The following is a 25,622-nucleotide window of genomic DNA, read 5'->3' as shown; positions in this document are numbered from 1 at the left end:
GGAAAGTCCGTGAGACTTTTATCTCCAGTAAGCCACTAGAAAACTGGAAGTGGTGCTGTGGCTCAAGTGGTAAAGTACTCACCTTGAGCTGAAGAGCTGAGGGACAGCACGTAGGCCGAGTTCAAGCGCGTAGGCCGAGTTCAAGCCTCATGACCGACAAAAAGCAAAAAACTAGGTCATACCTATAATCCCAGTACGCATGAGGCTGATTGTGAATCTTGACTACATAGTAAACCTATTTCAAAAATCAGGGTAAGAATTATCTTATTTCCCTGTACTCTTACTGCATGTGGTATTTGTGTTGAATGTGTCAAAGTCAAATCTTTTGGGAGAGGGCTGGGAAGGTGGTTCAGTGGTAGAGTGCTTGCCTTGCATGCCTGAGGCCCTGGGTTCGATTCCTCAGCACCACATAAGCAAAAAGAAAAAAGCCGGAAGTGGCGCTGTGGCTCCAGTGGTAGAGCGCTAGCCTTGAGCTGAAGAGCTGAGGGACAGTGCCCAGGCCCCCAGAGTTCAGGCCCCATGACCAGACCCAAAAAAACAAACAAAAAAAAAAAAAATTTTTTTTTTGGGAGAAAGCAGATTTCTGCTAGGTGTTGTTGGCTTACGCCTATAACGCTAGCTACTTAGCAGGCTGGCCTGGAGGATTTCATCTCAAGGCCAGTCAAGACAGTTTAATCTTGGAGACGTCATTTCCAAAATGCCTAGCACACAGCAGGATGGAGGTATGGTGTAAGTGGCAGAGTGCCAGCTTAGCAAGCCAAGCGAGTTCAAGGCCTCTCAGTTCAAACTTTGGACACAAACAGTAAGAGAGCCGACTTTAAGGCTCCTGAAGACCATGGATTGAAAAGCACTCCACAGGATGTCATTCCCTGGATACCAGAGGAACTCTACCTGAGCCTATATATACCTCAGGATCTCCACGCCAGGCACCCCTCTGTGCAGCCAGGGACCCCTCTGTGCAACCAGGCACCCCTCTGTGCAGGGACAGCAGGATGAGCTGGCTGCATGTGCAGCGATGGAAGCAGGAGGGAGAGTGAAGGCCTGGCGGAGCCTTAGTCTGGCCCCCTGCTACCTTTCTTTTCCCATGGCCCCAGTGCTGCTCTGCCCTGGATGTGGGAAGAAGGCAAAGCCACCAATCAGGACTCGCAGTACAACTTAACCAAGGGTGAAGTGGATAAGCATCAGTCCCTAGGCGAGCTCTGGTTGACTGGGACAGCACAACAGAAGAGCATGTGCCAAACCCTGGGGGAGGCAAAGCAAGAGCCAGGCCCGTGAGGCTCCCTCACCTGCCTCTCCTAAGGCCCTCAGGACTTACGAGGAAGCAGGAACTGAGGCTGCTTGGCTATTTATTGGCCGTAAAAAAGGAACTGTACAGATCTGAGGTGCAAGAATTAAGAGGGGGGCCCTATCTGAGGCTATACGCCGCCCCATTCCAGAATGCTCCAGTCCAGAGCCTGGAGCGTGGTCCTTGTGTGCACATCTGTATTGGTGAGCTTTGTAGACGCACGGAGTGTCTGCTAAGTGAGCTGCCCCCGTGGGGGGCACTGGGATTCCTTGCCCAACAGCTGGGCCTGAAGAGGCTGAGGAAGCCAGAGCCTATTAACGGCCCAGCACGGTGGCTAACAGAGCCATGCGGATGTACATGCCGTTCTCGGCCTGGCGGAAGTAGGCCGCTCGGGGGTCGGAGTCCACTTCCACACTGCAGGAGAAGCAGATACGTTACCTTGCAGTTTGCCTCCTCTACCCCTCACACCAAACCTTCATATTTCTCCCACCAGTGTGACCCTGAGCTTAGGCTCTGCCTCCAGAAAGCCATCTTGGAGCACGAGAAGAAACCATTTCGCCAGTCCCAACACTAGGCTCCTCCCACAGGCAGCCTCAGGGCAGCCTCCAATTGGAAGGAGGCATTACCTTATCTCGTTGACTCGGGGCATCGGGTGCATCACCACCATCTTTTTCTTGGCCCGGGTCATGATGTGGGGTGTGAGGATGAACTGACCAAAACACTGCAAGGCAGATGGGGTCCCGATTAGTGCTTCAGAGGAGGGGTGGCTGCAGAGGACACCATCTCATCCCCCATTCCTGCCCACAGGTAATTTTGGCAGCTGAGGGGCCTGGGACTTGACAGCTCAGCCCTGGCATGTGCCCAGCCTTCCCGCCCTCTCCTGTGGATGCCTACAGTGCTAACACTGCTCTCTTCCCCCAGCCAGGCACTCACAGCCTCGTATTCCTGGGTGGACCCAAAGCGCTCCTTCTGAATTCGAGTCATATAGAGCACGTCGGTGTCTGGCAGCGCCTCCTCGATGTTTTCAAACTCCTCCTGCGGGAGAGCAAAGCCCGGGTCATGGTCAGGGCGGCCTCCCCTCCCAAACCACGGCCCCCAGGTCAGACTGGGCCCTTATGTCTCACCTGCTTGGTACCACGGGAGGCCACAAAAGCCCATACACTTGGTGGCATGCGTAGGCTGGGAGGTGCCACATAGCGCAGGCTGACACGGTACTGAGTGAGCAGGCAGGCCAGGGAGTGTACAGTGCGTCCATGCTTCAGGTCACCCACCATAGTGATCTATAGGAGAACCCAATCACGAGAGGGACTCAGACTGAGTGCCTATGCCACCATCTCAATGTCTTGGGCTCCGGGTGGGACTAACACCCTCTCCAGTCCTTTCCCGGCAGGGCTCTGATCTCCACCACTCTCACCGTCATGCCATTAACGGTGCCCAGCTCTTCCCGGATGGTGAAGATGTCCAGCAGGGCCTGCGTGGGGTGCTCACCAACCCCGTCCCCAGCATTGATCACTGGCCTCCGGCAGTGCTTGGCCGCCAGCTGTGACAACAGGAAGAAAGATGGAGGATGCTACTTCTTGCAGCAACTTCCAACTTCACCGCCACTACTCCTGGGTCCTCTCACCCACCTGGCCCAACTCTGTGTCCATGCGCGTGCGTGCGTGCGTGCACTGGGGCTTAAACTCACCATTACATTCTGCCCTTTCACTCAAGGATGGTGCTCTACCATGAGCCACATCTCCACTTCTAGCTCTCTGCTAGTTAATTTGAGATGAGAGTTTTGGGGATTTTTCTATCCAGGCTGACTTCAAACCACAATCACTAGATCTCAGTGTCCTGAGTAGCTAGGATTACCAACTAAGATGTAAGATGGTTGCACCAGCAGAAGGGACCTGTCCAGACCCATCAGCCTCATGTCAGTATGCAGGCTGCCCTCACCTCCACTGCTCCAGGCTGGGGGTGCCGGAGCACGACGACGTCAGCGTAACAGCTCATGGTCTGCACTGAGTCAATCAGGGATTCGCCCTTCTGGACAGAGGATGTGGCTTCAGAGAAGCTAAGCACAGCACCCCCGAGCCGGGCCATGGCCGCAGCAAAGGAGCTGCTGGTCCGCGTGCTCACTTCATAGAACATGGAGGCCATGACCTTACCCTGGAGAAAGGACAAGGTGAAAGGTACATGAGCGTATTTGCTCTGGGGAGCGCACAGAACACCCGTCTCCCCTCTTACAGGGGCTGCTCAAAGGGCCCTTCTCCATCCCCTATCAGAGGTGAAAACCTATAGCTGTCTACCCTTCTCAGGCCACATGATTCCAGGGAGGGCTGAATCTGGTGCCCAGGCCCCAGACCAATACCACTGCAAGGTGGGAAAGCATGGGGGAAGACCTAGAGAGCAGGACATTTCAGAGAAGAGGGCTGAACCATAGATAGTACAGCGTTGGACACCCGAGGGACCCATGGCACTCAGGCCACAGCCCTGACCTTGAGGATGTCGAGGCTCCGCTCTTTCTGCACCATCATCCGCAGTGTGTGCGCCACATTGAACAGATGAGACATCTAAGAAGCCAGCAGGGAAGGCACTGAGGTTCTGGCCCCAGGCTCAGAATCCTCAGTGCTCTGGGGAACAAACCCCGTTCTGTCCCCCAGATACCTACCTGATCCTTCGTAAACTGCTTGACAGACAGGATGTGTTGGCCCACTAATGAATGCAACAAGGGTGAGGTCTGGGGGTGCAGCAGGCCGGGGGCTGCCAGGTTCTGTGGCGATGCCTGTCTGGGGACTGGTGGTGGGGGGTGGCAGGTGTTCTCAGGGGTTCCCGTCAACTCTGCAGCGAGAGATGGGGCAGAAGTGATGGGTCAGAGACTCCTCCACCCAGGCCGCACTGCACAGGGCCCCTCGGTGAGCGTGGGTCAGGACAAACTCACCTGTCTCCGCTGCCTTCCAAGAGGTCTTCTCCTTTGGCTCTTCAGCTGCAAATAGGGTGGGCAGCAAGACAGATGTTAACATGTTGCTAAGGGGTAGAGGACCCCATTTTCCTGGGGACTCTGGATCACGGTGCTTGTTAACCACCTCACACCAGTCACTACAGCAGGTTAGGGGGAGGGCAGGGAGGGGTGCAGAGGCGCTGGGGAGGGACACTGGACTCCCCATAGGCTGGGCTGTAGCAGCAGCAGGCCCTACCAGTGCTTCCCAGCTATCACAGGGATCTGAGGCAGAGAACAGCCAGGCTCACACCAACCAGCAACTAGGATTTACCCCTTGCTCGGCTGCCCCATGAGATCCCAACTCCTGGGCGAAGAAACATAGCTGCCCACAACAAAAGAATGCCTGTGAGAAGACACTGTGGGAGGTGTACCTCACATGTGACAAAAAGTAGGGTACAGTGGATTAAACAAGGTCAAAGGGATGGACAGGACAGGGTAAGCAGACAGAGGCACATGCTGGAAGAGCATCTCTCCCTCCAGAACAGAGGGACTCGACCTCCTGTGCCACACGAAGCCGTCCTACCTGGCAGACCGGGGTCAGAGGCTCGGTGGATTCGGGGTGGCAGGTGGAAACGGCCATCAGAAAGACCTGGAATGGCCCGGCGTGGCCTCTCAGGCGTCTGCAAAGGTGACAGCATGTTGAAAAGTGACTGACCTAACACTCTAGCACACATTCATTTCCTCAGGAAGAACCAAGTAGTCCTTGTAACCTGGAGACCCCCCTCTCCCCTCCATCACCTCCTCTCTGCTCCATCCTCTCAACATGTTGGCAGCAGGCAGCAGACACACTGGCCTCTGTGTGTGCTAACCCAGTAACAGGCCCCTGACAAAACCTGGGCTGGATGAACACTGATCCAAGGCAGCCTCTTAAACTAAGAGTTCACTCTGTTCTGCAGGTGGTGTACGGTTTTCCACCCCCACTGAAGCACCAATGGAAATGTGGAGTTGTAAGTTCTGCCTTAGGGCATACTGCCCAGGCCCGCCTCACCCAGGCCTAGCGCAGACGTGTGTGGGCCCAAAGTGTGGTTACCGTGGTTATCTCACTGGTGGCAGGGACTGAAGGTGGGGGCTGGGGAACAGCACCCTGGGGCCACTTCCGTACATCTTGTCCATAGCCTGGGGGCACCAGCACCTGCAAACAGAAGGTGGAGTCAGGGCCATGAGAGGAAAGACAACACCCTAACCCGGGCTTCTAAAGAAAGGCAAAATCATACTTCCTGAAGTACAGGGTGGGTGGAGTGAGAATGTGGGTGTCATTGGAAAGAAAAGGAAAATGGTGCAGAAGTCACCGCTGAGACTAGGCAGGGTCCCCACACATACCTGCCCGTCGATATAGGCAACTTCCCCTCGTAAGACCACACGGCGGACGGTGCCCTTCACCTTCTGCCCCTCGAATGGTGTCCAGTGGGCCTTGGAGAAGGGCATGTGGCTGGGGATTGTCCACTCATGCTCCAGATCCACCTGTGCAAAGGATCGTGAGTTGTGGAAGGAAAGGTCACACAGAAACAGTCCCAATGCCCGGCACCGGTGGCTCACGCCTTTAATCCTAGCTACTCCGGAGGCTGAGATCTGAAGATCATGGTTCAAAGCCAGGCCGGGGAGGGGAGGAAAGTCCGTGAGACTCTTATCTCCAGTAAACTACTAGAAAAGCGGAAGTGGCGCTGCAGCTCAAGCGGTAGAGCGAACTCGCCTTTGAGCTGAAGAGCACAGGGACAGTGCCCAAGCCCAGAGTTCAAGCCCCCAACTGACCAAAAAAGAAAAAAGAAACAGTTCCAATGATGCTGAACACCCCCTTTCCAACTCCTGGCCTCTGTCCCCACCTCCACATAGGTGTCCTCCTGTGGGGGCAGGTGGAAAATCCGCCGAGGAGCATGGTGCAGTCGCTGCAGCACATCATCCAGACTGAGCCGGCCCTCACTCACGGCCGTCAGCAGCAGGGGTAGCATGGTCTCTAGCCCTGGGAAGCCGGGAGGAGGCTGGGCCCCGCATTTCTCTTCCAGGGTGTGGGGAGCTGGGAGAAAGACAGTCATTACCCTGGGGGTGGGACTAGTCGCTTCCACCTCTAGGAGAGGGGACAGAAAGGGTCACATGCCCCCAAACTACACATCAGTGACCTCTTCATTCTAAGCCCAATCTCATTTTTTTCTGAGAGCTGGACACTAGGAAGTGGGGCAGCTGCCTTCTCTGCACACCTCAGCCCACTTGCAATCATCTGTCTGAGATGTAGTGCTGAATAAATGCTGCGCTCCTACACAGATCAAGACTGCCTCAGCCCAGCCCATTTTCTTTTCTTTTTTACATTATGTTAAATGTTTTTATTCTGTCCTCTATCTTGTTATCAAACAAACCAGCCCATTTTCTCTCCAGGGCTGCCCCACAGCTTGAGCTAGGGCATGAGCCTGGCAGAGCAGAAGAGGAAAACACCGAGCCCTCTCACCATGGTCTGTGGCAAAGCAGTCAATGACATCCATATTTTCCCAGAGGGCTTCCACATCCTGGCGAGAGCCAAGCTTAGGCCGGACGTCCCCCTTTCCAGGTCCAAGGCGCTCCAGGTCATCCTGGCTCAGGAACAGGTGGTGAGGTGCCACCTCACAGGTCACAGGCAGCCCTTGTGCCTTTGCAGCTTTGATCAGCAGGATCTGGGGAGAGTGCAGGGAGATCCAGGAGGCTGCTACATGCCCTGTTCTACAAAGTCCCCGGGGCCAGCATCCCTTCATGGAGCACGAGGGGCCAAATGTGCCACGGGTGCTGGCTTGAGGCCCTCTCACCCTCTCCTGCCCCAAAGGCCTCTCATGACCTCTGTCATTACTGGGAGAGTGACAGGGGCACCAGAACCCCTGGTGCATTCTCACCTCCTCTTTCCGAGCCACGTGGCATATGTGTACTGAGCGCTGAGTCAGCTGAGCCACCATGAGGATGGCAGCGATGGTCTGTTTCTCTGCATGGACCACGATGGGGAGGTGGGATGGCCATGTCTCAAAGTGCTAGGGGCAGAGAGAACTGATGAGAGTGTGCGGAGCCTTAGAGTCTGTGCTTGTCAGTCTTCTCTGAGAGCACCCCAGAATCCTTGGTGCTGGCAAGCCCTGCATGCTAGGAGATAGCCTTCTCCCGCAGGCATACTCCTTACCTCCATCCACTGGGCCACACTGTCCAGCTGCAGCTCAGAGAAGGTCTCGTTGAGATAGAGCTTCAGCCCTGCTGCAGACCCAGCCACAGCACCCAGGGTGCCAGCATTTTCAGATGAGGCCCCAAGGAAGAGGGCATAGTCACAGCGAGCACCAGCCTCTGCCAGCTGGGGAGAATACACATGAAGTAAGGCTCACTGGCAGTCATACTCACTCACACGCTGGTGTAGGCCTTGCGCCAGAGGCCTGGGCCCAAACAAGGGCAGAGGGAAAAGGACTGAGGGAGGCAGGGGTGCAAAGGCTCACCTTCTGGGCAAGAGCCAGAGAAGGGGCATCGATGATGGGGGGCCGGGTATTAGGCATGGCACAAACCATGGTGACACCCCCAGCCAGGGCAGCAGCAGTGCCTGAGGCAAAGTCCTCCTTGTGTGTCCCACCTGGTTCCCGAAGGTGCACATGAACGTCAATCAATCCTGGGAGAACATAGGGACAGCAAGAATAGAGAGACATTCAGAAACAGGAAGGACACAGGGATAATTGAAGCCCCTCTGTCAAGGAACCATGGACTGAGGAATGAAGGTGCCCAAAGTGAGACAGCGTCCACGGCCTTCTTGGTATGATCGAGCCACACTGCTATGTCAGCTGCTATCAAATTCCCAAGGGATTCACTTACCAGGGAGTCGCACAAGTTTCTGTGAGGTCATGCAATCTACATGCACCTTCAAAGGAGGGGCTGATCCGATCTGGCCCAGAGCCTGTAAGTGGAGAATATGGTCAGCATTAGTTTCCAAGGAGGCGATGCTGGGAGTTGTAGGTAGGGACCAGGCTCCTCTCCCTCCCTGCCCACCTGTTCCCTTGAGGCCAAAGCATGTCTGTTTCACAATGACATTATAAATGTGCACACATGCACGCACGCACACACATGCACGCACGCACACACATGCACACACCATGAGAGCCACAGTATCTCTACCAGTACCCAGGCCTCTGTTACCTCCACAAAGAGTTTTGTGCACTTGATATCGATGATGAGTGGCACAGAGAAGTCAGCAGCCAGGCGCCGAGTACGATAGCCCTTGGTGACGAAGGAAGAGAGACGCCGGCCCCCAGCCCCACGCATGGACAGGTTAATCACTAGCTCAAAGTGATTCTCAGCCAGTTGCTCCAAGATGCTTCGCTGTGGTGGGCACTCACCATCCACAGCTTCTTCAAAGTGCCAGTCCACAGCTGTTACCTACAGCCCAAAGCCAAGGTCATGGCCAAATTGAGATTGGCAGGGGTTAGGAAAGCCAGCCTAAAGGGAGAGGAGCTAGCCTAGGACTTCATGACAAGACTGAGAACAAATGAGGTGGGGACCAGGGGTTGCCTCCATTGCTACTGGCAAGGCTGAACTTCTTAACAGGAAAGGTATCTTAACAGGAAAGTTGTGGAGGAAGACAGGTTACCAAGGGCTACAAGCAAAGTGAGCTCACGTGTGTGCACATACAGAGAAGATTTGGGGAGGGGAAAACACCAGTACAGGACTGTGGGGACTTCTCTTAAGTGCTCATGCATCTTCTACTGCATGTGTACACAGAACACACGTTACTCGCACATCACAGAAAGGAGGAACAGGGAAAGACGCTCTGAGGCCTGAGGAGAGCAGACAGTTGGCCGTAGGAGGTGCACCTTGACGCCATGCTCAGTGTAGAAGTCAGCTGTGCCCAGACTGGCGTAGAGGCTGTAGCCCAGGCTCTCCAGCAGCCGTACTGTGGGGAGCAGCTCACTTTTGTTCTGAAACCAAGCAGAAGAAACATGAAGAGGGTGCCTTCCACTCCCAGGTTAAGTCCTGGCAGCCGAGGGCTTGCAGCCCCTAACTTCTCGAGTGCCCCTCCCCCCCACATTCTGGTACCTTATAACTGCCGATGGTCAGCAGGATGTTCTTCTTGGGAATCTTAAAGCCAGTACTTAGCATGGCTTTGAGGTAGGCCTCACAACGGCTCTCCCCAAAGCCAGCCACCTCCCCAGTACTGGTCATCTCCACACCTAGCACCACATCGGCACCCGCCAAGCGGGAAAAGGAAAACTGAGGCACCTGAGGGAAGAAGAGTGCAGTGTCCTGTGTCACTGTTACCCTCTTTTGGGTGCGGCAGTTCCTGTCTTTAAATTCTTTGCACAATTGGTCATGTAGGTTTAACAGACTGCTGTACGACAAAGCTATCTTGGGACTGATTTCTCTTGCCCCATTATTTCTGAGCTTCTAAAGACTGAAGACTACCTCTATCTCACAACTGGAAATCCCTTGCTCAGCATGTGTATAACTACTGACTGGGCCTTTTCTCTCCGTCTGCTAAGTCCAAGGGTTCTAGTCCTTCTTACCTTTACCCCGACGACTCCAGAGCCAGTCATTAGTCCCACCGGTTCCACCTTCTCCCCCATGATGACTCGTGTGGCCAAGGCTACTAGGTCAACACCTAGTGTCTTGGAGACGAAGGGGAAGGAGCGGGACACACGCACATTGCATTCAATAACCTTCAGCTGGTCATCCTGGGGCAGAGAAGCACCAGGTCAGTCTTTGGGTAGCACCCTGGGCCTGCTCATGCTGCCCTATTGACCTTGGTTGGCTCCTATCCCCAGAATCCATTCTGTTAGTAATCAACCTGGGTGACTGGCTGGCACAGCCCTGACAATACTGCAGGCTCCAGACCTAGTCCTCCCAGATTTGCTGCCCATACAGACAAGCGCAGAAGACACTACAAGGGTTTTCCATGTTTTCTTTTTTACCTTGGCTATGAGCTGTAGATTGAAGGGTCCCATGACCTGGAGCTCCTGGCCTACAGCATGCACAATGGCTTTGATCCGTTCCAGAGTTTTAGGGGTAATGTCTTGTGGTGGGGTCACCAAGGTGGCATCTCCTGAATGCACACCTGCATTCTCCACATGCTCAGAGATGGCAATGGCTGCCACCACACCATCACATGCCACTGCATCCACGTCAATCTCCTAGCGGGGGACACAGGCAGTGTGATGCAGGGTAAGAGACATGTTCTCCTCCCACCTGCCCTTCCCCTAAGAATCTTCTTTTACACAAAAGCATCAACACAACCCATCTTTCCCAGCCCAATGAGCTGATGATTCTGTAGGGACCCGGAAAGTCTCCAGATGCAGGAGGCTTTTCACCTTGGCCTCCTGGATGAACTTGGAGATGACCACAGGGTGTTCCTTGGAGACAGCAGCTGCACTACTCAGGAAGCGCTCCAGGTCTCCATCAGTGTAGGCTACATTCATAGCAGCACCACTCAGCACGTAGGAGGGGCGCACCACACAGGGGTACCCCACAGTCTTGCAGAACTGGCGAGCAGACTAAGGGAGGCAGGGAGCTTAGCAGGGTTGGTCACACTCACTCAGACATCACCTGGCTTCCCAGCACATCCTCCCCCCCTCCCTTCCCCCCCCCCCCCCCCCCCCCCCGTGGGCCCCAGCCTACCTCTAGGTCACTGAGCTCCCTCCACTGAGGCTGGCTGATACCAATGGTGTCGAGGAGCCGGGAGAACTTGAATCTGTTCTCAGCCGAGTCAATGGCTTCAGGGGAGGTGCCCAGCACCCGGCACTGTTGCCGATGCAAAGCCATGGCCATATTATTGGGCAGCTGCCCACCCATGGACAGGATCACGCCTTCAGGGTTCTCCAGCTCATAGATGTCCATCACCACCTTTTAGTACAGGGTGGCAACAAAAGGGGTCAGGGAGCTGAACCTTCTTCCTGCTCATTGTTTCCCTCATCCCCAAGTGCCAGAGAATCTTGGATCACCAAGACTGCCACCCAGGTACTGGCAGGCCCATCTTTCTCACCTCAAAAGAGATCTCATCAAAGTAGAGTCGGTCACACATGTCGTAGTCAGTACTGACCGTCTCTGGGTTATAGTTCACCATGATGGTCTTATACCCCATCTGTCATGGAGAAGAATGCAGTAGCATAGGAGGGAGGAAGGACACAAGAAACAAAGCCCAAGTCCCCACTGCAGAGTGCAGCCACCTCAGTTTCCTATGGAACAGCTAGCTTAGAGCTCACAGCTAGCTTACAGCCTTGGGGGAATGTAGGCAAAGTGCTGGGGAGGAGACTCAGACACTGTGTGGGGCCCAAGAAAGGCCCAGAGTTCTGGCAAAATCTGGTTACTAACAGGAGAGCCAAGAGGATAGGCAATTGCTAGAGCAGAACACAATACCAGAGAAACTGATGGGAAAGATGGACTCTCAGACCTTTCGCAACTGCTGGATGCAGCCTACAGCACACCAATCAAACTCAACACTGGAGCCGATACGGTAGACACCAGAGCCAAGAACCAAGACATGCGGCGTTTGGAAGGTGAGGTCATGTGTATTGCCCCTATACGTCAGGTACAGGTAATTTGTCTGGGCAGGCCACTCAGCTGCGACTGTGTCGATCTGCTTCACTGCTGGGCAGATTCCCAGTTCCTGCCGTTGCTTGCGAACAGCCAGCTCTGTGCTAAAGGAGAAGAAAGGTCAGAGACAGAGGCCCTTGTAGTAGGGTGAGGACAGCAGAGGGGTGAGATCTCAGGAGTTATATCTTGGGGATGAAACCTAGAACTTTCCAAGCTCCCCACTAATGGCCTTTCTGGGCACAAAAGCTCCCAGCCCCACACTTCTTGGCCCGAGGCCCTCACCGCCATCTCTGACCTCAGAACTGCCAGGGCAATCTGCTTGTCTGAGAAGCCAAGGCACTTGGCCTGGTACAGCAGGTCAGGGGGCAGAGGCTGTCCTCGGTGTTGTTCCAGCAGCTGGGCGTGAGCCACAATGCATTTCATTCGGTGCAGGAACCAGCAGTCAATGCGAGTGAGCTCATAAAGGCGCTCGATCGAGTAACCAGCACGCAGAGCGGCAGCCACCACAAAGATCCTTTTATCTGTTGGTGTCTCCAACTCCTAAAAGGGAGAGTGCAGATGGACAGGGCTGTGGGGAGGTAGGAGAGGTCCAAAAGTGAAGCAAAAATAGTCCCAGCCAGCAGGTGTAATCCTAGTACTTAAGAGGCTGAAGTGGGATCACTTGAGGCTACAAGTGAGACCAGCTAGGGAAATATCCCCATCCAATAGGTAGATAGATAATACACACAGATAAAACTGTATAGTCATATGAGCACCTCTAGATGTACAGGAGTTGACTGTGACATTGTGTCAGGCAAGAAAAACCATATATTGCTGCTCAAACTCCTAACTACAAACATGGATACAAACTTCAACTGCCTCTCACTGGCTGTAGGTTGCCAACAACTTGTATAATCTATCTAGTGCTTGGTCTCCTCACCTGTAAAAACAAGTCTAAGCTGAGTGCTGGTAGCTCATGCTTATATTCTTAGTTACTCAGGAGGCTAAGATCTGTGGATTGCAGTTCAGAACCAGTCCAGGCAGGAAAGTCTGTGAGACTCTTATCTACACTAACAGCTGGAAAGTAGAGCTGTGCCTCAAGTGGCAAACTGCTAGACTTAAGCAAAAGGAAGCTCAAGGACAGAGCCTAGGCTGTGAGTTCAAACCCGAGGACCAACAGACATACAGACACACATACCACAAAAAAAAAAAAAAAATCCAAGGGCCAGGCGCTGGTGGCTCATACCCAGCTAGCTACTCAGGAGGCTGAGATATGAGGATTGCAGTTCAAAGCCAGCCGAGGCAGGAAAGGTCATGAGACTCTTATCTCCAATTAACCACCAGAACTGGAAGTGGTGCTGTGGCTCAAATAGTAGAGGGCTAGTCTTGAGCTGAAGAGATGTGGGACAGCACCCAGGCCCAGAGTTCAAGCCCCATGACCAACAAAAAAAAAAAAAAAAAAGGAAGAAAAAAAAAAGAAAAAAAATCCAAGTCTAATATTGGTAAATGAGATGATACCTCAAAATGCTTAGTAAAGTAAGGGTTTAAGGTGTAGCTCAAATGACAGAGCACTTGCCTAACAATCTTTAGTGATACAAAGCCCAATAAAGAAAAATAATTTTAGTAAAATGAAAACAAAGCAAATGTCCAATGATGACGGCTGCTAGTTTGTCAACAAGCTCACAGTCTAGGGCACAGAGCAGTAGGGTTCATGTTAGGGGCGCCGCTGGAAGGGGTGCTGCTTACCACATCGCTGACTGGCTTCACTGTGTGATCAAAGCCCACACAGTTCTCATCCACCATGCGCAGGGCCTTCTGGAAGGCCTCCTCAAATGAACGTCCGATGCCCATGACTTCACCTGGAGGAACAGGATAGATGGAGGGAGGGAGAGAGAGGCACTGCCCAGCCACGTGTATACAAGCTTCCAGGAAGGTTTCAAGGCAAGCCCTATGGTGATGAGCTTCATGGCATTTTGTGATTTAAAAATCTCAGATCTATACCCCTTCTCCCATTTTCACGAGAGTGTGCTGAGTGGATATGAAAAATTAATGTGTCTAAAATGGATGTGTGGATACTGGGACTTGTTAAGTTTATCACATGGCTCCAAATACTGATGGCTATCCAGTTACTTGGCTTGCTTTATTCAGACCATGATGACACCATCTGGAATCTGTTTCATCTTTTAAGAAGAAAATAATCCTACTATCTTTGAATTCATCCAGAACCAAATACATTTTTTGGAGGGTGCCAGTCCTGGGCCTGGGCACTTTTCTGCTTAATGCAGTGCTCTACCACTCGAGCACAGCACCACTTCTGGATTTTGGATTTAATTGAAAGTAGGAGTCTCACAGATTTTTTTTTTTTTTTTTTTTTTTTTTTTTTTTTGCCCAGCTAGCTTTGAACCATCCTCAGATCTCGATCTCTTGAGTAGCTAAAATTATAAGTGTGAGTGACCGGCACCTGGCACTAATACATTTTTTGGGGGCGGGGGGGGGGGGAGTACGGTTGTGGGGCCTGAACTCTGGGCCTGGGCACTGTCCCTCAGCTCTTCAGCTCAAGGCTAGTGCTCTTACCACTTGAGCCACAGGGCCACTTCCAGCTTTTTTTTTTTCTTTTTGCTTATGTGGTGCTGAGGAATGGAAGCCAGGGCCTCATGCATGCAAGGCAAGCACTCTACCACTGAGCCATCTTCTCAGCCCCACATTTTTAACAATCATTTGAAGCCAATTTAATCCAATTCTGAATAACAAAGATTATGGGTGATCATTTGTCTTTGGCTAAACCTTTTCTCAGCTGAGTGTCAGTGACTCATGCCTATGATCTTAGGTATTCAGGAGGCTAAGACCTGAAGTACTGTGTGGTTCAAAGCCAGCCAGGGCAAGAAAACCTGTGAGACTCCTTCTCAATCAACCATAAAAAGCCAAACTGGAGGCTTGGCTCAAGTAATACAGTACAAGCCATGAGCAAGGAAGAAGTACTAGGCCCCAAGACTAGCACAGAAAAACAACAAAAACAACAACCACCCAACTCTTTCCTCTAGGATTATTTTTTCTTCTTTTGGATACAGTGTCAAACTATGTAGCTCAAGCTGACTTCAAACTCATGATCATCCTGTCTCAGTCTTTTCAGGCCTGGGGTTACAGGTATGTGCCATCATGCCCGGCTCATGTATTTTATGCAACGGAAGCAAGTTATAAAAAGCTATCAAAGAACATCATGTTCTAAGAATACTTGAATAGATGTAAAACATCTAAATGCCTCAGCAAGGAAACAAGCTTTTGATTGACCTATTTTCAATCCACTTCTTTTAGCCATAATTTAATTATGGCCTCATTCCCATGTTTATTATAATTTTCATATAACAGAAATTCATCTCCAGAAGGAACAACTTGGCAGTCTTGAGGATTTCGAAAAATTCAGAAATAATAACTGAGCTCAAACTTACTTGTTCAAAGACCACCACTGCTCCAAACAGAGATTAAGAGCATCAAGAAAACTGCTCCCATCTACTAAGCTGGCAGCACTTTTGCTTTAGAAGACAGTCTAAAGCAAGTAAGGGATACCACAAAAAAGGGTGTCAACTTAATTCCAACCTGCACCACCACTGCATAGTAGAGGGCTACTACACCCCTCACGTCTACTGACAAGGTTCCCATTAAAATAAACATTGCTGACATGCTGCACTGATTTTAACACTGCATTAAAAAAATTATTTCATTTAGTGACCGAGGCACAAAGTGCCAGAGGAGTCATTAGACAAAGAAATGGCTGCCACCAAGCCAACTTGGGTTTAGAGAGGTTCAGAGGAAAACAACAATAATTATTCCTCTGAAATTTAAATATTTAAACAATGAATCAATGTTACTGGCACTGAAAAATCTCACAATGAGGCTGTAGGTGGCTCATCCAACTCATCTCATAGATCACATATTGACCAAAGAGCGTACGGCTAGGAGCCAGGTCCAGTGTTCAGTTCCTGGCTCAGCACACTACTGGTTTGTGTGCCTCAGACAAGTCACTTCCTACTGTGGGCACCTTAGGTTACTTATTATTTTGTTAAATAAGAGAGATGAAGCTGGGCACTAATGGCTATGCCTGTAACCCTAGCTACTGAAGAGGCTAAGATCTGAGGATTGTAGTTCAAAGCCAGCCAGGGCAGAAAAGTCTTATCTCCAATAAACTACTCACAAAGAGCTAGAAATGTTGCTGTGGCTCTCAAGTAGTAGAGTGCTAGCCTTGAGCACAAAGAGGCTCAGGAACAGAGGCTAGGCCCTGAGTTCAAGCCCCAGGAATGGCAAAAAAAGAAGAAGGAGAAGGAGAAGGAGGAGGAGGAGGAGAAGGAGGAGAAGGAAGAGGAGAGGGAGGAGGAGGAGGGGGAGAAGGAGGAGAGGAAGAGGAGGCTAGGCCCTGAGTTCAAGCCCCAGGAACGGCAAAAAAAAAGGAGAAGGAGAAGGAGGAGGAGAAGGAGGAGAAGGAGAAGGAGAAGGAGGAGGAGAGGAAGGGGAAGAGGAAGAAGAGCTGAGATAGTCTGATGTTTGCACCTCATTCTTGATATGGTATTTCAGCACAGATTTCCAGATGACTTTGCCCCAGTCCTCATAAAGAGGACTACATTAGGTGACATGTCCCTATTAGCTCTGAAAAACCTTGTTTCTATAAGCCACTACTAATAAAGGAGCCAGGGAACTTTCAGGCTACACCAGGAAGCTTTGACTTTTCTAGACTATGGGGCCTAGTGGGATCCTGTGGGGTAACTTGGGATATGTCGCTCACCAACACTCTTCATGCAGCTCCCAATCTTGGTACTGACACGCAGGAACTTGCTGAGGTCCCAGCGAGGAATCTTTACCACACAGTAGTCCAGGCTGGGTTCAAAGGCTGCTGTTCCTCCAGTAACAGAGTTCCTGGGGGCCAGAGTGGCAGTGCCAGGACAGGGAGGGAGACGCATACAAGGGTAAGCTTTCAGAGAGCTCTCTGGAACCCCACAAATCCAGATCCATGTCCTTTCCCAGTCCCAGTCCCACACATTTTTTATTCCGTTTCCCACCCCTTTAACACTAGATTCTCCCAACTTGTACCTGAGCTCAGGCAGGGGAATGCCCAAAGCTAGCTTGGCGGCCACATAGGCCAATGGATAGCCTGTGGCCTTACTCGCCAGAGCAGAGCTTCGAGAAAGCCTGGCATTCACTTCAATGATGTAATACTGCAAAGAGGGAGAACAGAGAAAGAGAGTCACTGGGTACCTGGCCTATATGTTCCTGTCTAGGAGAGATTTTGAAAGGAGACAAAGTAAGATCTTCCCATAGAAATGGAGTGCAAAACAGCCCTCCCCAAAGCCCCACTTTACCAGGCTTCCACTTTAGGGTCTGCAGAGCCCAAAGACCTCTTGAGGCCTGAAGATTACAGAAGGCAGAGGAGACAACAGCTGCAATATTCATTCCACCCTTACCTGCTCAGACTCCGGGTTCAAGGCATACTGTACATTGCACTCTCCAACAATCCCCAGGTGCTGGGTCACCTTGATGGCTGTCCGGCGCAGGAGCTGGTACTCTCTGTCATTCAGTGTCTGGCTTGGAGCCACCACTATGGATTCCCCAGTGTGGATGCCCAGTGGGTCTAAGTTCTCCATATTACATACCTATGAAGGGAGATCATGGAGGTCACTGACAAGGGAAGTCAGAGGAGCTGCATCTCTAGGTCTTGTTCTACTGGGTCTGAGGGACCCAGAATCCTCAAAGGGCTCCTACCCCAGTCTCTGCTCTTCTAAAAAGCCCAGACTGCCAGAATCACTCATCCCCAAGCACTCACCGTGACACAGTTGCCATAGGCGTCTCTCACCACTTCATACTCGATCTCCTTCCAGCCCTTCAAGGACTTGTCTATCAGCACCTGGCTGGTATGGGCAAAAGCAGGGGCCACAAGAGCGGAGAGCTCCTCCTTGGTGGAAGCAAAGCCAGAGCCTAGACCACCCAAGGCAAAGGCTGCCCGCACCAGCACAGGGTAGCCTAGTCGCTCAGCAGCTGCCTGGGCCTGCAGTTAGTAGAAGACATAAACCAACAGGTCATTTCCTGCTTCCCAGAGGGTGGCTGGACTCAAGAGTAAACAAGATCTAAAGACAATGACACCATTCTACTCCCACCCAACCACCACTCAAACCTGTTCAAGAGAATTTGCAGCCTCACTGGGGGCCACATGCTCTCCAATCTCCGCCATCCTGGCAGCAAAGGCACGTCGATCCTCAGTGAGTTCGATGGTCTCCACAGGTGTGCCCAAAACGCGGACCCCATACCGAGCTAACACCCCAGCCTTGGTTAACTCTACACCACAGTTCAGGGCTGTCTGGCCCCCAAAAGTCAGTAACACACCATCTGGACGTTCATTACGTATCACCTGAGGCAGAAGAGTCATAAGTATTAAGATCTTAGGTGTAAAGTAGATCAGAGCAGACTAAAAGTCCAGAGTAACCACTGAAATCCCCTGTCCATGGAGAGTCCCCACTTCAGTCCATCCTTACCCAAGTCATACCTGCGTTACATAGTGAGCTGTTATAGGAAGGAAATAGACCTTGTCAGCAAGACCCTGAGAGGTCTGCACTGTGGCAATATTGGGGTTGATCAGCAATGTCTGGATGTTCTCCTCTTTCAGGGCCTTAATTGCCTAAGAGAATAAGAATGGCTTATCAGCCTCTAGTGTGGAAGCAAGATCACAGTCTTAGGCCAGCATCCCTCCTCCCTCTTCTCTCTATGTTCTCAGTCCTTAATAAATGACTTCCTCTTTTCATTTCCTTATCTATCTATACATCCCCAAATCCCTACTCCATTTTCTCCCTGCAATCAATGTTTTGTTCACACCTTAGTCCTCCTCAAGACCATCCGCTTGAGAGGGGGGAGGGAGGGTAATGGGAGAAAGAGGTCACACAGGGCAGGCAGAGAGGTCACATATCACACATCAGAAAGGTACAAAGGCAATGCCTAACCTGAGAACCTGAGTAGTCAAATTCTCCAGCTTGGCCAATGGAGAGCCCTCCAGAGCCTAGGATCAGAACCTTTCGTGGTGGTGGAAGCCCAGAGCCAGGGGTGGGGAGCTCAGGGGGACAGAGGCGCTCAGTCAGCCGCTCTCGGACTGTGGAGGCAAAGAACGGTGTGGAATGTCAGAGCTGAGTAGGACTCCAGAGACATCTGAATTTGTCCAGAGAAAATCATGCAAGTAATGAATGGCACAGAAAGGACAAGAACCCAGAACTCGTGACTCTGGAGTACCGGTCAATATGAGCAGTATAAACTCTGTTCTCACTCTCCCCTTAATGTCGCAAACACAGGAGTTTCCAGGGCATGTCCATCTTATGACAGACCCATCCTACAGCCAGCCCCATTCTTAGGTCTACTCAAAGGTTTACCTGTCTTGCCTCCAGGGTTCCCAGCAGCAACTTCTTTCACAGTTTCCAGAAAGATATCAAAAAGCAGTTCCATATCTGAAGGTCCGGCTCGGTGCTCTGGGTGAAACTGGACACTGTTGAAGAGATTGGAAGATAAAACCCATTCTTGTCACTAGCATGCCACCAGCAGCACAGAGATGGGACTAGCACAGAGTTTATCCTAATGGAATGAACTTGGGTTCACTGCTGTGTCTTAGTTTCCCATCTTCAAGGTGCTGGGATAGCAAAGCCACCCTAAAGCATGCCCAGGCTCACCTGAAGAAGGGCAGGCTGTTGTGTACAATGCCTTCATTAGAGCCATCATTAGCATTGGTGAACAGAGGTGCCCAGCCTGCTGGCAGTGAGTCTGTTTCCACAGCAAATCCATGGTTCTGGGATGTCAGAAAGCAGCGCCCTGAGCCTACCAGCAAACAGGGCTGGTTATGGCCTCTGTTTCCGTATCTGGAGATGGAAGCATGCAGAATCATAGGCTGCTCTCGGGGCCCATACTTTATTGCACCAAACCCAGCTCTACTCGATTTCACTGCCCTCAACAGCCCTGCTCTCATTTCCACGTAACACCTTCCAACTATACTCAGCTACTCACTTTTCCCTCATGTCCCAAGCGGGGCCACTTCTCCCACAAGTCCCACCTCATCTTGTAAGTCTTGGCCCCAATGGCCAAGGCTAACAGTTGGTGTCCCAGACAGATCCCGAAGACAGGCCGGGGATTAGGCTCAGACAAGACACAGCTCAGAGCAGATACCACATTGGGATAGGATGCAGGATCACCAGGACCATTACTTAGGAAGAGACCATCATACTCTGGAGTGGGCAGAAAAGATGGCATCAAAAGCAATAAAAGACAAACCCGCAACCCTGACCATGAGCAGAAGCCCTGGTTTCCACCTTTTCTTCTGCAGCTCATACCAACTTTTAGCAACTGGACTAAGGGACAAATCTTCCACTCAGGCTGCTAGTCTGAGGCAGGTCCCTGCTACTCACCCTGGCTGTTTAATGTGTGATCCCAGGGTACCACAGTGACCTCAGCTCCAAGTTGGCACAGACACCGGATCTGATTATACTTGAGGCCACAGTCCAAAGCAAGGATCCGAGGGGTGCCCCCTGCATTGAAAACCTGTGGAGTCTACGGAATAAAGGGCTAACAGTTGGCAGCTATAAGCTATGCCACCTCCCACCTTCAAAGTGCTAATTCTTCCCCAAGTCTTTACCTAGTTGCCTGCAGAAAATAACTACTGCACTATTGATTGCAAAACTCTACTCTCCTTCTTTACCTTAATGGAGACCTCTGGCACCAAGGGTTGAGCATTGGGGTCCAAGAATGGAAGGGCTGAAGGCTCTGTCCCATCCTGGACCAGCTTCCCCAGCAGCGACCCCTGTTCTCTCAACTTCTTAGTCAGTTCTCGGGTATCCACTCCTGCCAAGACAGCACAGCCTCATAGGTCACACTCCACCAAGTCAGTCGTCAATGAGGTTATACTGCCAGAGTAGTTACAGCGCCAGAGGCACTTTGCTCCAGAGACCTGTGGGCCTCAAGGCTATTCTACAGGCACGGAAATCGTGGGCTATCATCATATTGCCAAAAATATTACATTTGATTTGAACCACCACTCCACATCAATCCAGCTATTTTTTTTTTTAAGTATTTTAAGGGTGAAAAAGACATGCTAAATAACACAACGAGAAGCTGAGGAAGTTTTCAACATTGCCTATACATGAGGATTTTTTTAATTTAAGTAGTTATACAAAGGGGTTACAATTCCATAAGTTAGGTTATAAATACAATGCTTCTTGGTCAATGTCACCCCTTCTTTTATTCTCCCCTATTTCCTCCACTCCAGTCACAACCTTCAAGTTACATAGTTCATTTTTTTTTACATAGTTCATTTTTTACATAATGAATTAATGTTGTTTTGTGTGTGTGTGTGTGTGTGTGTGTGTGTGTGTGTGTGTGTGTGTGTGTGTGTGTGTGTGTGTGTGTGTGTGTGTGTGTGTGTGTTTTAGTGTGTGTGTACCAGTACTGGACTCGACCTTAGAGCTGCATACTCTCACTTGTTTTTTTTCCTCCAAACCACACTGGAGCTCTACCACTTGAGCTATACCTCCAGTGCAGCTTTTTGCTAGTTAAGTGAGAATGGAGTCTGGGAGTCTGGGAGGTCTTTCTGCCCAGGCTGGCTTCAAACTTTGATCCTCTGGGTCTCAGCATCTTGAGTAGCTAGAATTTATAGCCACAAGCTACCTGCACCCAGCTAAGGAATTTATTTTTAAAAAATATGATAATGGGCCTGGTGCGGGTGGCTTATTAACTGCTCAGGAGGCTGAGATCATAGGACTGTTGTTGGAAGCCAGCCTAAGAAGGAGAGTCCATAAGACTCTTGTCTTCATTTAAACATCAAAAAGCCAGAAGTGTAACTGTGGTTCAAGTGGCAGAACCCTAGCTTTAAGCAAAAAAAAATCTCAGGACAGCATTCAGGCCCTGAGTTCAAACCCTAGGACAGGAACACACACATAAAAAAGTATGACAATAGGAATTGGTGGTGTGACTCAAGTGGTAGAACACCAGCTGTAAGCAAAAAAAGTTGAGTAAGAGGCCCTGAGTTCAAGCCCCACTACCAATTATTATGTAGTCATTATACTCAATGTATACTATGTAAAAAGTGAACTATGTAACTTGATGTGAGGAAGAAATTGGAGGAGAATGAAAGAAGGGGTGATACTGACCAAGAAGCACTGTACTTATAACCTGAATTATGGACCTGTAACCCCTTTGTACAACTACATCATCATCAATTGGTAAGTGTCAGCCAGGAGCAGACAAGCCAAGCAAACACAATTTCACACTTCCTATCACAAATTAGACTCAGGTTCCAACACATTTTAGAGACCCTCTGAATGCTTTCCACCTACGAACACTGTGCTGTCGGTCACCTAGATGTCTGTTAGCATACCTTGCAGGCCTGGGATACCATGCTGCTGCAGCCACTCATGCAAGGTGCATGAGGCACTCCAATGGCTGGGTGTGGGGCAGCACTCTCCCACCACCAGTCCTGCCACATGGATCCCCGAGGATTCAAACCACTAGAGAGAAGGAAGAGATTGTGAGAAGCCCAAGGCCAACTATCTCCCCAAGGCCTTTTCCCATTGTCTGGCCATGGACTCTCTGCTCAGCCACAATGAATACACCAAGCACTATGTACTTCTGCAAGTAGGTCCTTTACTAACTGTGCCCTGTCCAGGCCTGAATGATAACTGGAAACGATCATTTCTTTTCCTTTCCTTAATCCAAAATTGACATCAGGAATCCCCTTTTCTGCATTCTCAGAAAAGAGGATCTCTTTGTGTCTCTTTCTAAGAGCTCATCTACATCTCATTTCCACTTCTGTTTACATTTTATTATGAATATGTATTTGTACCTGTCACAAAACTGAAATCCTCAAGAGAAAAGTCACTGGTACATAGTGTCAGTGAACATTTACTGAGTGTTCTTAGGCACAAGCACTGTAATATATGTTGGAAAAAAGGCACTGAGCAAGAATAGATAAGGCCCCTGTCTCCACAATGTTAGTTTCTAACTTAGGAAGCCAGAAATGAAAAAGATAATTAACAAGATGTTAATTACTCCATGTGAAAAAACAGTAAGAAAGAAAGGGTGCCTAACATGACTCAAAACAGTTTTGGAATACAGTACTAGATGGTGATTGTATTATTTTCCTGCTTTCTTTGGGATTGTAATTTTTAAGAAGATAACAGCTGGGCACCAGTGGCTCATGCCTAAAATCCTTTTCAGGAGTGTGTAATATCTAAAGATCTCATGAGTTAGCCCAGGAAAGCCAAGGCTGAAATTCTTTCTCTCCAATGAACCAGCAAAAAGCTGGAAGTGGAGTCATGACTCAAGTGATAAAGCACCAGCGATGAGTGAAGAAGTCCAGTGAAAGTAGAATCCCTGAGTTCAAGACCCAGGACTGACCAAAATAAACAAAAAAGATAACAAACTTATTACCCAACAGTCAAATAATTAAGCAGGAATTGAATAATTGAAGCAGGAAATTTATGGTGATACAATTAATATATTGAAATTACATTAAAAGCTCGGGCATGCCAGAAACTGGTGACTCACATCTACAATCCTAGCAACTCAGGAAGCTGAGATCTGAAGACCGTGGTTGCAGCCAGCCCACGCAGAAAGACTATGAGACTGTTATCTTCAATAAACTACTAAAAAAAGCTGGAAGTAGCACTGTGGTTCAAGTGATAGAGTGCTAGCCTTGAGCAAAAGAAGCTTAGGGACAGGCCCTGAGTTCAAGCCCCAGGACCAGTTTAAAAAAAGAAAAAAAGAAAAAAGAGCCCAGACATGGCAGTTCATGTATGTAACCCCAGCACTAAAGCTGAGGCAGTACATACTGGTACTTGAGGCCAGCCTGGCTGCATAGACTTGGCACAAGGAAAAAAAAAGTTACATTCAGTTCAATGGTCAAGATGAATATCGAGACTGCTCTAAAAGAATCTGAAGGAGTTTGTCAGAACCTCCTCAGGGCAGGTGAAGTAATTCACAAGTACATGTACAGCAAATGGGCTACAGAACCACCAATGTTGGACTAGTGGCTCTACGAAGCCTCACTTAGTCTGCTCCTACGAGGGTCTTAATTTAGCAATTTTACAAAGTGAATTCTGTCAGTGACATCAGCTGACAAAGCTGAGGACTGATACGTTAATCCAACTCACCAGATAACTGAATTATAAAGCAGAATGCTGAAAAGTTGATGATAAAGGTGCTTTCCAGGAAAAATAGATTAGTATGTCCTTTATCCAGAATTCCCTTTTCCCAATGTCAGAGTGACTGGGAGGACAAAAGAATAATAATAGACTTAAAGCTGAATACCAATGACTCATGCCATTAATCCTAACTACTCAGGAAGCTGAGATCTAAGGATCCAGGCAGATCAAAGCCAGCCCAAACAGGTACTGTATAAAAAACCAATTTACCAGCAAAAAGCCAGAAGTAAAGGTGTGGCTCATGCAATAGAGCTCCAGCCTTGAGTTTAAGTTGCAGCGGCAGCCGCACCCTGCCCACCCTCCCCGCCCCCCCCCACACACACACAAAATAAAGACAGAAAAAAATTACAGGCTTGCTCAGGATACCAGAACAAAGCAATTTTTGAAAAACACTGAAACTGGGCTATGGTCATGTCTATTATTAACTACTATGTTTGGGCTTTTTTTACTTCAACTCTCACAGGATAACTTAGCTTCCAAATTCCGCAGAAAGATGGAGAAACTCACTGCAGGAAGAACTGAGTTTTCTAACCTAGAGGGAAAACTACCACTAAAGAGCAGGAAATGAGATAAGGCAGTGTAAAAAAATCTAGAAGACCACAACCAATGTCATTGGTTATAAGTAAATTGGCACCTGTCAGCCAGAAGAATGTGACCCTCCTTTCCAGCCACCTTCTCATTAATTTATGTAACCCTGAAGTATTGCTTTGCTCACATGACACAGATGCTACCAAACCTTCACTAGATCCTTCATAAATAAAGCCCAGACTCTGGTTTGGCTTCAAGGCCCTCCAAGCCCACCGCAGGTTCTGAATCACTTTGGACCACGGTTCCCTCAAATTGCTTTGCCCTTTCTTTGCTCCATGCCTTCTCCATGAGGGTACTCCACTGTGGCCTCGGCATTGGGCTTCTCAAGGTACTAAGGGACTCCAAACTACAGTCGTCTGAGTCAGTGAGTACCTAACGCTCTCTCCAGGATGCCTAGCGGGGTGTCAGAGTCGTCACTACACTTACGCTTAGCTGCTGATTTGAAAAGGAATGTAGAGAAAGCACTGGGTGTGGCTACCTTGCTGAGCCCGAATTCGTCCACTTCATCAGGGGGGATGCCGTAGTTACCGATCAGCGGATATGTCAGCACTAGGATCTGTGCTTTGTAGGAAGGGTCAGTGAGGGCCTCGGGGTAGCCGACCATGCCGGTCTGGAACACTGTAGAAGGAGGCAGGGCTGGGCTGGGGCACTCAGAACCCTGCCGAGTACACCCCAGGCGGCAGCCTCAGTGTGAGGGATCAAAGGCGCTGAGGCCGGAGCGACCGCGCACGGGGAGATGGGCCGTGCAAGCGGGGTCTGGGCAGGGGAGGATGGGTGGAGAGGGGTCTTAAAAGTGCGATGAGGTGGGCAGCCCGCCCGGGCTCGCTTACCCACTTCCCCAGAAGCCGACACAGCGGCCCCGAAGGGCCGGCCCCGCAGCACCGACCCGTCCTCCAACACCAGCGCGGCCATGGGGACGGAGCTGTGGCTGGGGCGAGCACCGAGATGCGGAAGGCGCGGCGAGCCCCGCTGGAACCAGTCGAGTACGGCGCGCCGGAGTCGGTCCACGTGGCTGGCGGCGCCGGGCGCTGGAGAGGAGGCGGGCTCAGCAGCCTAGAGTCCCGAGCGCGCT

At 50.5% G+C, this 25,622-nt stretch overlaps 1 protein-coding gene across 1 annotated transcript; it reads right to left on the bottom strand.

The window, feature by feature from the left end:
• Window positions 1–1,329: 1,329 nt before the first annotated feature.
• On the bottom strand, window positions 1,330–25,619 carry Cad (carbamoyl-phosphate synthetase 2, aspartate transcarbamylase, and dihydroorotase). Its single transcript, XM_070025230.1, has 44 exons — window positions 25,381–25,619; window positions 25,029–25,168; window positions 22,138–22,267; window positions 20,464–20,606; window positions 20,174–20,315; window positions 19,822–19,993; window positions 19,445–19,630; window positions 19,151–19,263; window positions 18,731–18,876; window positions 18,280–18,411; window positions 17,911–18,144; window positions 17,563–17,784; window positions 17,204–17,392; window positions 16,833–16,957; window positions 16,528–16,658; window positions 13,500–13,612; window positions 12,070–12,314; window positions 11,632–11,878; window positions 11,224–11,322; window positions 10,860–11,084; window positions 10,553–10,735; window positions 10,157–10,375; window positions 9,752–9,919; window positions 9,285–9,467; window positions 9,062–9,166; window positions 8,388–8,627; window positions 8,067–8,148; window positions 7,700–7,866; window positions 7,396–7,560; window positions 7,121–7,252; window positions 6,706–6,907; window positions 6,089–6,279; window positions 5,589–5,729; window positions 5,299–5,400; window positions 4,792–4,888; window positions 4,209–4,253; window positions 3,939–4,108; window positions 3,766–3,840; window positions 3,224–3,436; window positions 2,700–2,825; window positions 2,410–2,565; window positions 2,219–2,320; window positions 1,912–2,006; window positions 1,330–1,699 (listed from the first exon to the last, which is right to left on the bottom strand). The coding sequence occupies exons 1-44, from the start codon at window positions 25,460–25,462 to the stop codon at window positions 1,600–1,602; spliced, it is 6,675 nt and encodes a 2,224-aa protein (XP_069881331.1). The 5' UTR covers window positions 25,463–25,619; the 3' UTR covers window positions 1,330–1,599.
• Window positions 25,620–25,622: the final 3 nt, after the last annotated feature.

Source organism: Dipodomys merriami, unplaced genomic scaffold (genome assembly GCF_024711535.1).
Source record: "Dipodomys merriami isolate MVZ:Mamm:240054 unplaced genomic scaffold, mDipMer1.0.p SCAF_17, whole genome shotgun sequence".
NCBI classification, from domain to species: Eukaryota; Metazoa; Chordata; class Mammalia; order Rodentia; family Heteromyidae; genus Dipodomys; species Dipodomys merriami.
The sequence above is the reverse complement of the archived record's forward strand: the minus strand, read 5'-3'. Positions and strand labels throughout refer to the sequence as shown.

Bases quoted from the DNA above. Each gene is read 5' to 3' on its own strand.
- Cad (XM_070025230.1), bottom strand. From the start codon at position 25,462: ATGGCCGCGCTGGTGTTGGAGGACGGGTCGGTGCTGCGGGGCCGGCCC. The intron at 18,145-18,279 runs GTATGACTTGGG...CTTCTGCCTCAG, and splicing joins CAGCTCACTATGTAACGCAG to GTGATACGTAATGAACGTCC. The intron at 8,628-9,061 runs GTGCACCTCCTA...TTTGGGCTGTAG, and splicing joins ACACTGAGCATGGCGTCAAG to GTAACAGCTGTGGACTGGCA.